Source organism: Schistocerca piceifrons, chromosome 4 (genome assembly GCF_021461385.2).
Source record: "Schistocerca piceifrons isolate TAMUIC-IGC-003096 chromosome 4, iqSchPice1.1, whole genome shotgun sequence".
Lineage (NCBI taxonomy): Eukaryota > Metazoa > Arthropoda > Insecta > Orthoptera > Acrididae > Schistocerca > Schistocerca piceifrons.
Window position 1 is genome coordinate 390529048 of NC_060141.1, and position 15211 is coordinate 390544258.

Here is a 15211-nt window from a genome sequence, read left to right on the forward strand (position 1 = left end):
TGTGCACCTTCTCAGTAATAAGTATCTTTGATTTTGTGACTTCCGTATGTTTAGAAAAATGAAACTGCTGCAGATGAAATTGCTGTGTGTGAAACAACCAACAGTGACATTTTTCTTTTTGATTTTCACAAGCAATTCACCATTTTTTTTCTGAATATGTAGCGATTTCGTAGTGTGTGGTTAGACAGGAATCTAAGAGCACAACTTACATTACTATGAATGAAATTAACAGCAATCATCTTTATAACTCTTGCTTGTCACAAGTATTTATCTGCGATTGGATCCTTAACAGTAGTCGACAGAGATGAAAGATCCTTGCCATAATATTTTTAGCCTATACCACCATATATGAAACATTTTGATTTATCAGATGTATGTTATAAACTACGACAAACTTTCAATACTTGCACTCACCACATGCCCACGAAAAGGGATTTTTCAAATTTTGTTTTTTAGACTCAAATTGTTGATGTGTAATATAGGGAAGTAGGCTACTTCATCATTTGGATCTGTAGGAGTGAGTTACGACCACATTCTACACATTTTCTTATCCTTTCACACTCTCTTAAACAATTTTTCATGTTTTTTTATAGAAGTATTTGTACAGTGTGGCACTACACACCATTCCTAACTCATATTCCAAAATGTAAAATCCAAAACAAAATGTCAATGTAAATGAGAATAAAATGAATCAAATAACCAATCGTTATTACACATACTTGGAAACACACGATGAGCAAAATTTGAACAGTACTATATACTCTAAACACACTTTTTGGAACTGCAAAGAATAATGTGCCTGTGTCGGCTGCTAGCCCTTCGGGTTTGTGGCGCTGTGCACGCTGCAGCGTACATGCATGGGTCTGCGGCACCTTGCTTTTGATTGGTTGGCGTGAGGAGAACTGACAACAGTGCCTTGACGAGCTAGAACCCTGCGGCATCTCTTTCAAAATAACATGAGGGCTCTCCATCGAAAATAAGGCTACTTGATCATCAGAACAGTTGAAAGATACAGAATAGGACCCCTGGTCGACTGTGCCAGCTGGTTGTGCAAAGTAGGGTGGGGGTGAGGCTGCAGTGCACCTGATGACAGCTGGCTGCGTGTCTGCGTCATTGGCAGTCACAGGTGGGGGGCCTGCCTGACCAGTGGTAGAGGAAGTGGTCAAGACATAAGCCAGCTTGACTCGGTCGATTAATGCTTTGGTCGGCTTGCCGTTGCACTCAACGTCGAATGTTCTCTTGCCATAGGTGATGACGCGGTGTGGACCTGAGTACGGGGGCCAAAACACTGGCTGTACTGTGTCACTATGCAGCATGATGTGTGTACAACACTGTAGGTCGGCGTGTATGGACACTTTGTCGGCGCCACGCCGAGACGGTGCATTTGATCATAGGCAGGCCATGTGGGTGTGCAGATGTTCTGCCAGTGGAGGGGCCGATGCATCGCACTGTGATGGTGCCTCCTCCGTAAAATCACCAGGGATGGCGAAAGATTGTCCATACATAAGGTCGGCTAGAGAAGTGCCAATCTCTTATTTCTGTGTTACTTGCAGCCGAACCTGAATGCATCTGTCCAGGCAGTGCTGTGACAAGCTAGAGTGGCTCTTAGTGTTCAATGGAGCAGCTCGATTATGTCATTAGATGCCGGATGGTAGCTGGTAGTTCTGTGTAACTGCACGCCACACAGTCGAGCAACTGAACAGTGCATAGTCAAACTGGCAGCTGCAATCCACTGTAACATGACTAGGGCAGCTGAAGCATGCCACCCAGGTGTTGGCGAAGTCTGTGCTTATGGTGTTGGCAATGATGTCCGCTACAGGTGTTACCTCCGGCAAGCAGTCTACCATTGTCAGCAGATAATGCTTGCCTTGGGACAGAGGGAGACGGTCCACAATGTCGACATGGACATGTGTAAAACAGCTTGTCACATCGGGAAAGGTGCTGACAAGTGCGAGAGTGTGCCTTTCGACTTAGGCACGCATTGCAGGTGCTTGCCCATTGATTACACACTTTCACGTGTTTTTATAGAAGTATTTGTACAGTGTGGCACTACACACCATTCCTAACTCATATTCCAAAATGTAAAATCCAAAACAAAATGTCAATGTAAATGAGAATAAAATGACATAATATGGCATTTAAGACAATTTCCAGAGCACAATCAAATAACCAATCGTTATTACGCATACTTGGAAACACATGATGAAATGCACTGCCATGAGTAACAAAGTGGAGTTGACGTGGGGGTGTGACAGTCTGTGGACACGGTTGAAAGCAGTGCGCTTGAATTTCTCCAGGAGAACCAAGCAGTGTGTGCCTGTTGAAAGTTTGTCATTCTTCTGTCCTTCGGCAAAGTCCTCCGAGTTCACGGGAGGAGAGTTAACGGCACAAGTGCGGAACAGGTAGTCAGCAACGATGTTGTCAATTCTGAAAATATGATGGATGTCTGTGGAGAACTGTGACACATACTCCAACTGCCGCAATTGGCACGGCACACAATTGCTATTATTGCCTGCAAATGCGTGGTTAGTGAAAATTATGAAGGGACGAGCTTCTACTGATGGGCAGAAGTATTTTACTGCCTCAAACATTGCAAGCAACTCGTGATTGTAAGCATTTCATGCACATTGTGACTCTGAAAGCTTTCATGAGAAGAAACCAATTGGCTGCCACTGAAGCATTGTTGAAGCACTGCTCCAATGGCTGACTGGCTAGCATCCATGACCATGGCCATGGCTAGTTTAGTGTTATGCACAGGGTGAGCGAGCAGCGTTGCTTCTGCAAGGCTTCATTTGGACTTAATAAAGCTTCTCTTCATTGCATCCGTCCAGTTAAGAGGAGTCCTTCCTTTCGCAATAGGTGTTCCAGCACTGCAGGGCAGAGGACCATGGGCTGCATGATGGTCGAACAATGCCATGTCGCAACATGGCCTTGATCTCAGCCGTTGCTTCAGCGAGTCGCTTGGGCGCAAGTCAGAATGGACGGCACGAGGTGAGTAGGCTGGGTGTAGTCAAAATTTAGTTGACCATCAAATGTTTTGACATCCCTCGGTGCACCAGGCGGGCGAGTGAGCTCTGGAAATTTGTCCAGTATGTCTGCGTACATTCTGGGGGACTTCATTGGTTTAACGTTGAAGAAAGTGGTCGGCCATCGCTAATTTGAAATTTGCCATCGAATCAATCAGCAGGGTGTTCACGATATCGGCTCATAAGTTGTAGGGGCCAAGGAAATCCGCACCCAGGACTGGCTTGACGAGATCAGCCACAGCAAATGTCCAAAGGAACGTGCCACACTGTCCAAGGTCTAAATTTCGGTGATGACTGCCATGTTTTTATTGTTGAAGTCTTTGATGCCATAATAGACAGCACCTCAGCCTTCTGGCAGCTTCTTAGCATACATCGGGGGAAAATAGACAATCGGAACCTGTGTTCACAAGGTACTTCACACTGCCAGCCTGTTCAGTTGCGAAGAGATGCCTGGATGTTGCACTGAAGCCACTTGCACCTAGTCCTGGTTGCAGCTGACATTTGGGTGCGAGCAGGGAGGACAAACCTTTGTCAATTCCTTGCCAATGTGGGAATGATACCAGCCTAGCCTGCTCTGCTGCTGCTCTAACGTCACTGACGTACCTCCAGAACGGCTGGTACTGCACTACCAACTGTGCAAGCAAGATAGGCGGTATTGGGACCTGCTGCTGCTACGGCACCTACTGCCCTCTGTCCATGAGTGGGCCAACCGGTCGACCTGTGTGTTGACTGCTGCCACCTGTGTGGCCAAGTCCTGAACTAGTTGGGGCAGGTTTGCATCCATGCGCCAGTGGCTGCAGCAGATGGGTATCGGTGCGGAGGCAAATTTGCTGGCATGGCAACGGCATTGTAGGCTGCCATGGCAGTGGTATTGAGCCCCGTTGCAAGCATGTCATGTACCGATCAGCCAAGTCTGTGACTGCATACAGCTGCAATTCTGTTTGCTGTTGTGCTAGAAGGCTGCGCATCCAGATAACATGCAACAGCGAGTCTCGGACCATGTCAGACTGTGCAAGACTCCGCATATGGTGCATAAGCTGAGATGGCCTCCTGTCGCCGCACTCCTCTTGGGCCAGCAAGTGATGCACCTGTTATTGCTGAGATTATAAAATTTGCCGTATTAACTCCTGTTTTTGTCAGTTATATGAAGACTGTGTCGGCGGGGTGGTGATTATGTCCCGCACTTCGGCTGCGTAGTCTTGATCTAGTTGGCTCACGACGTATTTGAATTTGGCGAGGCCGCATATGGTGATGTTTCTCAAGAAAATCCCCTCCCCTTGGCTGAACCACATGATTGGGTTGCAGGGCCAAAAGAGCGGCAGCCTAATCAACACACGTCCTGTGCTTGCCGCCGCTCCTATAACAGTGGGAGGTGCTGGTGTGGCCAGCTGGTACCAGGTGGGCAGAGACTGTGCGTGCGGAGAGTGCCTGTAGCTCACTCTCCAGTCACTGGTTGCGTGTTAGCAGCTCATCTATTGTCTTTTGTCTACTGTCTTTTGCAGCTTTTCCAAAGTCATTATCTTGCTTTAGCACCTAGTTCACAATGGTTTGTTCAAAAATTCATTCTAAGTACATGAGGGAGTACATGTTACATCACTCGCGGTTTCACGTCACAGTGATGAAAGTGCGTCACCACGTATTTAGCCTAGCGGTCACGTCGGGGTCACCAGTGAAGGGGGAACATGTGGGTATCGCCACTTACATGCTAGTCATCCAGTGAGCCGACTTTACTATCTCACCCATGCACTCTGTTCAGGATGTAAGCTACGGTGACTGTGTGGTAACGACAGCTGATAACTACACTTGCCAAAAATGTATTTATTCTGCCAAATGAGTAAATGAACAAGTGACAAAAATGAAATCAGACTGCAATGTCCATTAACCAGCGATCGCGATAATTGTCTTTGCTTAACAGTTCCACTTGAACACTGATGTCAGAGGATGTACACTCCTCGATGACGAGTGTGTCATCCGATTGGGTGAGAAGAGGGGACACGTGTCCAGAACGAAATGAACTTTTTCCTCGGGATCGCAGGGTGCTGTGTATTTTGCAGATGGGACAAAGTGAAAGTGGAAACGAATGGGAAGCACCAAACAAACTTCTGTACGAGTCTGTGGGGAGCTCGTGTAAAGCTCGACCCATGTGGCCTGCGGATTGAAGTTATAGAGTCTTGAAATAAGTGTCCATACTGTATGGCACCTTAGTTTGCACTGCCCGTAGCTTTTTCTGTTGCATTCGTGGGCACCACACGTTGCCACAATTTTGCCTATTGACAGGTATGCATGCCGCGGATATCTGATGCAGCTAACTTGGGCCGACCATGAGCAGCTCTGGTCTGTTCATGTGTTTTTGCTGCATGGCTGCCACATCCATCACAGTTGTGATAATAATTTCTTTGTGGTGACTAGTTTTGGGCAAGCACGGCCATTTTCAGACAATAGCCTTAGATTTAAGTGTAAGCAAATGGTTCCCACCAATCTACATGCAAGTAACCAAAAATGCATTATACTCATTACTCAGATACAACATGTTGTACATTATTCCTCACCATTAACCATTACACAGATGCAACTAGTTATCACAAAGAAACAACTATTATAGCAACAGTGACAGATGTTGAAGGAAAATAAGGACTTTTATTACAGTCACAAAACATGGTATATAATCTACATTATTTGTACAACTGCAACTGTGGAAAAAAGGAGGCCTAAAAACAAGAAAGACAGTGCATTAACACTGAGTGTTTGTACAACTTTAGAAGCTATCTAAATCTGGAAGATATTCCAGAAAAAAAAATCAAATATATCATAAATGCATATTCTGCATATTCCACTGTATTGGAATACGGAGGTGAAATTTTTTTACTGAAATGATGTTATTGGAACGTCCTCAGATTTTGAAAGTTCTAGTGTATAAAGAATAACAGAAAAATTGCAAAATTTCAGTTGTTTCCAAAAATTACACAAGAAAATTATAATTTTTTGAGATCCAAGTGTTCAATTAAACTGTGCTTAGTCAGTGCATTATTAAATTAATAATTAAAAAATAGTTAACAATGAAATACAAGTACCTTGCACACTGCCTTAACAAATTCTAATGCTGGATTCTTATTGACTGTTGAGTTTATTAATAATGGTGATACTTCATCATCAGCAGTGGGTCTATGTTTGCGAGCTTTCTCCTGTATAGACTCTGTCATCCTGCAAAATATTTATTTCTATCAGTAACCGCATACTGCAACATCTACACTGCACTACTGTGGGATGATTTGAAACTGGGAACAATAATACAGCAAAAATGTTAATAGGAGTATAAGGACAAATACATTCAAGTTACTCTGAAGAATAGGGAAAAGATCAAAGACCACACTTTCAATGTCACTTGTCTTCCGCCAATGCCAGAACCAATTGAGTTGTTACCACTCATTGCTGTGAGTACATGGCATTCTCATAGAAAGCAAGTTCTCACACACAAAGTACAGAAGCACCTCCATGATGTGCAAATATCAATATTAAAACTGTAAAAAGCATTAATTTTGTCTCTCTTCTTGGTGAGACTGTTATATCAAGCAGTTACTATTCCCAGTGCAGACGATCAGCCTTTTACTTACTTCTAAATATAACATGGAAATTACAATATTGAAACTTGTAAGTAAATGGCAGTTCCTGAGTCAGAATACACACAAAGTTCTATTTTCTTAGAAAATTATGTACATTTTTGGGATAAAAAAATAAATATTTTAGGATGCAGCAGAAAGGACAATTCTGTATTAAAATATTGATACAAACATATTTACAGTTATCAGTACACACAAAGTTACAGGTGTTTGAATGCTGTGCATACAAGACATGTCATAAAAATGATTCGGAGCATGTAATAAATTATAGAAGCAACTTCTTGATGTAAAATAACACACATAATTTACAGTTTAAATTACATTCTCGTACATTCCACCACTGACTCATAAATACAAAATGCAGATATCTTTCTAATGTGTAATTTTTTTGTGAAAGTAGCACTCTATTTTTCATCAATCACAACACCTAAATCATTAAATAGGATGCAGTATGATGATATTGTTGACCAATAAAGATGACTAGTATGGTAATTCACTGTTCATACTACAAATGTAATTATCTCATTGGTGATTACACCAACCCACACATTTACCGAGGACCAATGTCAAAATGTTTTTCCATAACAGTAAGGGGATTTTCATGACACCACTGATGAGGGTTTTGGGTATTACTGATGCACAAGCAACTCCATCAGTGACAGAATTAATTAGTGACTAGCAATCGCCAATGAACAACATTCCAATAACTGACCTTCGCTGCACGTGTGAAGGTGTTGCGCTCACTTAATGGAATAACATGTCCCTTGATCACGTGATTATGTTACAATGGTATTGTGGACTAAATTATAAAGCAAATGTAACTAACTGCTGTTAACATTTGCTACAGTTTTATACGTGGGCATCAGTGTATGAGGTTTTCATTGGACTATCTTCTACTTACTGAAGATTGACTTTTACTACATCTGTTACCCTGTTCAGTATATGCATACATACATTAATACTTGTTCCATAGATAATGAATAACGACATTTCATAATGATATGGAATGTGTCACTTTGATGTAAGTTTTCTTTACACAAAATAATTTGTTTATTTTATTTTACAGTTACTACTTCATATCTAAATATTCATCTATTGAGTAGAGGGAGTCACCATTCAGAAATTCTTTTAATTTGTTTTTAATGGTTGGTTGACTATCTGTCAGACTTTTATTGCTATTTGGCAAATGACCAAAGATTTCTGAGGCAGCATAATTCACACCTTTCTGTGCCAAAGTCACATTTAACCCAGGTTAGTGATGATGGCCCTTTCTTCTAGTGTTGTAGCTAAGCGCTTCACTGTTATTTTTGCATTGGGGTGAGTTATTAATAACAAATTTCATACGTGAATATATGAAATCTGAAGCTACTGTGAATATACCGAGTCCTTAAATAAATGTCAGCAAGGTGGTCTTTGGTGGGCTCCAGCTATTATTCTGATTACACACTTTTGTGCAAAGAATACTTTTTCTCGTAATGATGAATCATATGATGTCATATGAAAGCAGTAAACGAAACAGGTATAGTAGGTTAACTTACTGATATGTTTATCGCCAAAATGTCCGCCCCAGTAGCTGAGTGGTCAGCGTGACGGATTGCCGTCCTCTGGGCCCGGGTTCGATTCCCGGCTGGGTCGGAGATTTTCTCTGCTCAGGGACTGGGTGTTGTGTTGTGTTCATCATCATTTCATCCCCATCCGGCGTGCAGGTCGCCCAATGTGGCGCCGAATGTAATAAGACCTGCGGTATGGCGGCTGGACCTGCCCCGCGAGGGGCCTCCCGGCCAATGACGCCAAACGCTCATTTCCATTGCCATCGCCAAAATTTGCAATAAACTAATCATTTCAGCAGATCATCCATATGCATCTTCCAATTCAATTTCTCATCAATCCACATGCCCAGAAATTTTGAATATTTGATTCTGTCTTAGCAACAGCCTTCTGTTAATAGTCTATATTTATCAATGGTGTTATGCCATTTGTACAGAATTGTATATACTGTGTTTTCTCAAAATTTAGTGATAGTCCATTTGCAGAGAACCACTTAATAATTTTCTTAAAGCCATTATTTGCAATTTCCTCAGCTAATTCTTGTTTCTTGGGGTGTGATTACTATACCTGTATCATCAGCAAAAAGAACTAGCTTTGCATCTTATTGAATATAGAGTGGTAAGTCATTAGTATATATTAAGAACAATAAGGGACCCAAGAACCTGTGGGACACCATTCTTGATACCTCTCCTGTTAGAGAACTCTCTGTACTGTTAATTGAAACTGGAAAGTCCTGGGTGGCATACAAACAATCAAAAGAATGAGGGCAACTGATCACTGTACAACTGGAGCACTGAGTGGTAGCTACACACTCACATACACACAGGCAACTACATTGTGCAGTAGCGTGACACTGAAGAATTTTTCTTCAGCTTTTATGCTGCCCATACATTAAAAGGCCCTATTATCAACTTGTAGTGGGATACCTGTCATTTATCTGTTTCTATAACTCTTTTTAGAGGTAAACTCTTCATCAGAATATGAGCATGCTGGTGCTCAGACAGACAATTTTCATGCTATACCTTTTCTTCATTTTTGAACCAAGTCTTGCTATTTTGTTTGAGATTCATTCCATGCCTGTAATATTATTCTTAATTTTCTTCTTAAAATATCTGATCTCTGCTCTGTTCCTCTGTAATAAGACATTTCTTCTTCTTCTTCTTCTTACTGTATCGTTGGCATGGTAAATTTATTGATTATTAGCAGACTTTAAATTGTCAAACTGTACGCACCATGTGCTGTCAAACAACCCATTCACATTTATTCCTCATAGCATGATCAGTCAAGAAAGTTACTTTAAGAGAAACAACAACTGCATGGCATTAACATCTAGTTTCAATGATTTTGCATAGTACTGCAGCTGACCACATCCGCATCCCATCCTTATGGATTGGGGAAACCTCTGAAACCCTGATCAGAAACTTGTCACCTCTAGCGTACTGCAATTAGGGTAGATTTCAATGCATTTATTACAATATTTAGCTAGTGGGCACTTCCATTGCTTCATTTAGCTGTAGTACTGCATCTGTACTAAGCAGAGACACCAACCACTCAGCCTGGGCAAGCTAGCCACATTCCTGTGGTCACCAGTGGTTGAGAGTGGTATGTGTGGTATGTTGCACACATGTTGCTTGGCAGCACACCACTACCCACCCTTGTCACTTTCGTTGGTTGGAGGGAATGCTCGCTGCTGTGGGTAAGGGGCAGTGTCTGTCATCTAGTGGCCACCAGTGACTTTAAGCCGATGAATTTTCCTCTTTGTTCTTGGATTAATGAGGATAGTTTCTGTTATGGCATTACAAAATGTATGATATTAATGACCAAATCATAAATTTAAATTGGCCCGGACTTATCATTGTCAAATATTCTTCATTATTCCAATTGTGCGGTAAATTATACTCTGAAACTAAAAGCTCACCTTTCAATAGAGGAATTTTATTTATAAGAAGTGTGTGGATTCTAACCTTTTAAGTACTGGTAATTTGGAAGATGTATATTGTTTATTCCCTGTGGTCTTGCTATTTTTAGTTACTGTCATGAGATGGTCAATCAGCATCAAAGAGTCACTTTTAAAATATTTTTGAGAAACACTGAATCTATCATTGCAACCTAAAAATACTTAAGACTTGCTTAGTATACTCTCATTTATGGTTAAAAATGATCATGCAATGGTTGTCCTTATATGAGCAGAGAGCTTTTCTTGATCTATTTTCATACGGGATGATTGAGGGACTGCGGATGAATGTAAAATCAATAGCACCTTCAGCTGTCTATATTTTGAATGTAATTTATTTATGCAACCTGTTTTGCCATTTCACTGGGCTATCTTCAGGCCTCTTGACCGATGTACAGGAAGAATCCAGCCTCATGTGCAATCAAGATAGGGGCCACCATTCAGTAACTGGTATCTGCAGACTTCTGTTCAAAACAAATAAGACATACGCTATGTGATCGAACGTATCTGGACATCCCAAAAAAAACATACGTTTTTCATATTAGCTGCCACCTATTGCCAGGTACTCCATATCAGTGACCCCAGTAATCGTTAGACATTGTGATACAGCAGAATGGGGCACTCCACAGAACTAACAGACTTCAAATGGGGTCAGGTGATTGGGTGCCACTTGTGTCATTCATCTGCACGCAATATTTCCACACACCTAGGTCCACTGTTTACGATGTGATAGTGAAGTGGGAACATGAAAGGATACGTACAGCACAAAAGTGTACAGACTGACCTCGTCTGTTGACTGACAGAGACTGCCGACAGTTGAAGAGGGTTGTAATGTGTAATAGGCAGACATATATCCAGACAATCACATAGGAATTCCTAACTGCAACAGGATCGAGTGCGAGTACTATGACACTCAGACAGGAGGTGAGAAAACTTGGCTTTCATGGTCGAGTGGCTGCTCATAAGCCACACATCACGGCGGGAAATGCCAAATGACACTTTGCTTGGTGTAAGGAGTGTAAACATTGGAAGAGTGAACAGTGGAAAAACGTTGTGTGGAGTGACGAATCATGGTACACAATGTTGCCGATCCGATGGCAGGGTGTAGGTATGGCGAATGCCCGGTGAACGTCATCTGCTAGCATGTGTAATGCCAACAGTAAAATTCGAAGGCGGTGGTGTTATGGTGTGGTCGTGTTTTTCATGGAGCAGGCTTGCACTATTTGTTGTTTTGTGTGGCACTATCACAACAAAGGCCTAAATTGATGTTTTAACCACCTTCTTGCGTCCCACTGTTGAAGAGCAATTCGGAGATGACAATTACATCTTTCAACAAGATCGAGCACCTGTTCATAATGCACGGCCTGTGGTGAAGATGTTACACGACAATAACATCCCTGTAATGGACTGGCCTGCATCCTATAGAACACAGAACACCTTTGGGATGTTTTTTTTTTTATTAATCAAAATACTGAATCATTATCAACTGATAATTAATTTCTGCAAACTAACACAGAATGCTACACACAAATATGCTAATACACTAATGGGAAAAAAACCACACCAAGGAGTTGTGTGACATAAATGAAAGTCAGAGGCATGTTTTTATATATGAAAAATGTGTATTCAAATTTTGCACGCATCACATAAGATTGGCTCTAGTAGTGCCATTATGAGGAAAGCCAATCAGGTTTCCTGTAAATTATGCTGTAAGTGTCATGAGTGTTAGTTATCTTTGAGATTGGATGTGGCGAGTTGGTGTTAGTCAAGACTGACTTTAAGGTGACAAAGACACCACTATCAACACCTAATAGTGTTTGAACGAGGTCATGTAATAGGGCTATGAGAAGCTGGATGTTCCTATTGTGATATTGCAGAAAGGCTTGGCAGGAATTAGCCACTGTACACAATTGCTTGCAACGGTGGTCGCGAGTACGTACAGTCGCAAGTAGACTGGGCTGCAGATGGCCATGTGGCACACCCAAGAGGGAAGACCATTGTGTTTTGCATATGGTTCTGGTGTGGTACTGCATCTGCAGCAGCAACGTTTGGTACTGCAGTGACACAACAAATTGTTACAAGTCAGTTACATCAATGACAGCTCCAAGCCAGACACCCTGTAGCGTGCATTCCACTTCCCCGAGACCACTGCTATTTGTGACTTCAGTGGTATCAAGCAAGAACTCATTGGAGGGCAGGGTGGTGGTTAGCTGTACTTTCTGACGACACCTGGTTCTGCCTCAGTGCCAGTGATGGCCGTGTGTTGGTTAGGAGGAGGCCAGTTGATCTGGGGTGTGATTTTGTATGACAGAAGGAACACTCACACACCCAAGCACCCTGACTCCAAATCTGTACATCAACCTGATGATTCTACCTACTGTGTTGCCACTCACAAAGTTGAAATACGCTCACATTTTTTTTTTATTTACTTAAATTTGGCATATTTCATGACAGTACCTTTTCCGTTAGATGTTTACGAGGCGGAATTGGTCTTGGCTTCAGTTGTCTATTGGGAGTATGATTCCACAATGCGTCTTTGTCGGCTGCACAAATGACCTGGTTCAACGTGTTTGCCTCATTTTTTGGTGCTTCAAATACCATTTCTTCGAATGTAGTTTCTTCTTATAGTTTGTATAAAAAAATAGTAACATAATTCAAAATTATTTATGACGGCGACCTGCACATTCTTCTACCGTCAACACACACCAAGAGTTAACTGCCGACTGACTATAGTCAAAGACGACTCCAGCGTCAAAGACATTTTACACAACACACAAGCTTCCACTTGTAATCAGTCTCTTTGCTATTCTTCGACACATTTACTAATAGTAATCAATATGCTTTCACTCACAAAAATATAAGTAAATTACCATATAATAAGGCAAATTATAATAAAAAAAATCTGACAAAAAATATAAGAAAACATTTACAATTTGGTATCGACAAATCTGGTAAAAAAAAATAACAGATCTCCCAGATCCATTACAACTGCTCCCCAGGGCTTTTGTTGTTATGGACATATACAACAAAATCCCGAACACTCTCAGTAATGGATCTGTATTACACAATTAGTACATTAATGATGCAGTCTGATAACCTCTTCCAAATTTGGACTCTTTGAATCTGTGGACTTGTTACTGGCTGTTGTTGCAATGATCCTTCCCCATCAATCTCATACAAAAAAAATTCAAGTAAAGAAATTATTTGACATGACAAATATACATGGTATAAAACATACATGAGAAATATTCTAACATACAGCATACAGATTGAAAATAATAGAAAGGTAAAACTCATTTCCTAAAATAAGATTTAATTTTTTTTTTATATTACTGTTAATTTCATTATGCTTACATATTGTACAGTAAAAATGATACTGGACATATATAGTGTAGTGTTTTTTTCCCTATATATTTGCCTTTTATATATTTTTACTTCTGATTTTCTTTTTTGAATTTTTTTTACTCATGTTTTTTCTTTGTTTTGTATATTTTTTTGCTTATGATTTACTTCTTTTAGTACAGCTAAAGATACATCAGTATTATCTAAATTTTTTGCAATTATTTATGTACACTTGCCTCTCTACTACAATATTACTACAAGTCACATTCTTGTGAAGAGTACTTTCGCTCCCCACAACATCAGTATAAACAACAATAAATTGCTCATATATCATGAGGCTTTATCTAAAATTGTTTTTGAAACTTATACCTTTGCATGCATGTCCTCACATGCATGCCTTCACCCACAGGGAAGACTTAGCTTCCAAAAATTAGAAAAATTCAGAAATGCTCTCTAGGGAGACTTTTTTTTTTTGTAAAAAAGTAAAAATAAATCTCTCTCTCATTCTTTGTTACAACAGTGTTTTTTCATCAGTTTCAATTAACATGTGACTTCAAATTATTAATTTATACATGCAAATATACATACTTGGTTGTACCGGTAGTTTTGTTCTAGCAAGCATATTCCAGTGGAGGACTTTTGTTTTAGATGATAATAGGTTATTTAAATTTTGAAATTATGATTTCTGTTTATATAGTTTCAAAGACTCAACATTCCTGAGACCAAATAATTTCTTTGACTTAGGATACACCAAACGATAAGCATTACGGTGTGGATTTTCTATGACTTCAAAAGGCCCGATATAGATATCAAAGAATTTTTTAATTTCTGAAGTTAACATTTTTGATTTTTCAAGAGATTTGACCAGAACAAGATCCCCAATTTTGAAAGTGGTTAATTTTACCCCATTGTTATGTCTTTTATTCCTCTTTTCCCCTTGTTTCCTCATAGTTTCCCTGACAATATCTTCTCTCTCTTGCATAGTTAAAGGTGTACATTTAGGAAATTCAGTAAGTTCTGATATAAGATTTGGAGGTCTAATATTAAACATAATCTCATACGGTGAAAATCCTGTGGAACTATGTTGTAGGCTATTCATAATATCTTCAAAATTTCGAATGTGCTCAAACCAGGTTGGATGTTCATGGCTACTATTGGTTCTACAAAGTCTCCCAATTTCCCTCATATATCTTTCTGCAGGATTGGTGGATGGAGAATAAATTTTGATCTTTCAATAAACTTTCTCCAAATTTTAGAGGTGAACTGTGAACCATTATCTGATAATACGGCTTTTGGTTTACCCACCTGTGCGAAATAATCTCTTTCAATTTTTATTATAATTTCATGGCTAGTAACTTTTTTCACTGGATATAGTTCAATTAATTTTGAAAATACATCTACCATAACAAATATGTAACAGTGACCACCTTTACTCTTTGGTAACATTCCATATAAGTCCACTGCGATAAGATCTAAAGGTTTTTCCGGAATAATGTTTTGCATCTCTCCACCACATCTTTGATTGCTCACTTTAACTCTCTGACATTTGTCACAGGTTGCCAATTCTTTTCTTACCTTCTTTCCAATATTGTAAAAATAAACGTCTTCTTGTATCTTTTGAATGCACTTCTGTATCCCACAATGACCAAAACTTTCATGTATGTAAATGATCAGCTTATCGGCATCTGCCTCTGGCCAACACAATTTCCAATTATCAGAACCTA

General features: G+C 40.3%; 1 protein-coding gene across 1 annotated transcript in view; it reads right to left on the minus strand.

Moving 5' to 3' along the window:
* The window catches only part of LOC124794912 (DNA polymerase epsilon catalytic subunit 1), a 306938-nt gene that overhangs the window by 32921 nt on the left and 258806 nt on the right, over positions 1-15211 (minus strand). The window contains exon 33 of the mRNA XM_047258614.1: positions 6098-6227. Coding sequence (XP_047114570.1) covers positions 6098-6227 — 130 coding nt within the window. The remainder of the gene's footprint in view (positions 1-6097; positions 6228-15211) is intronic.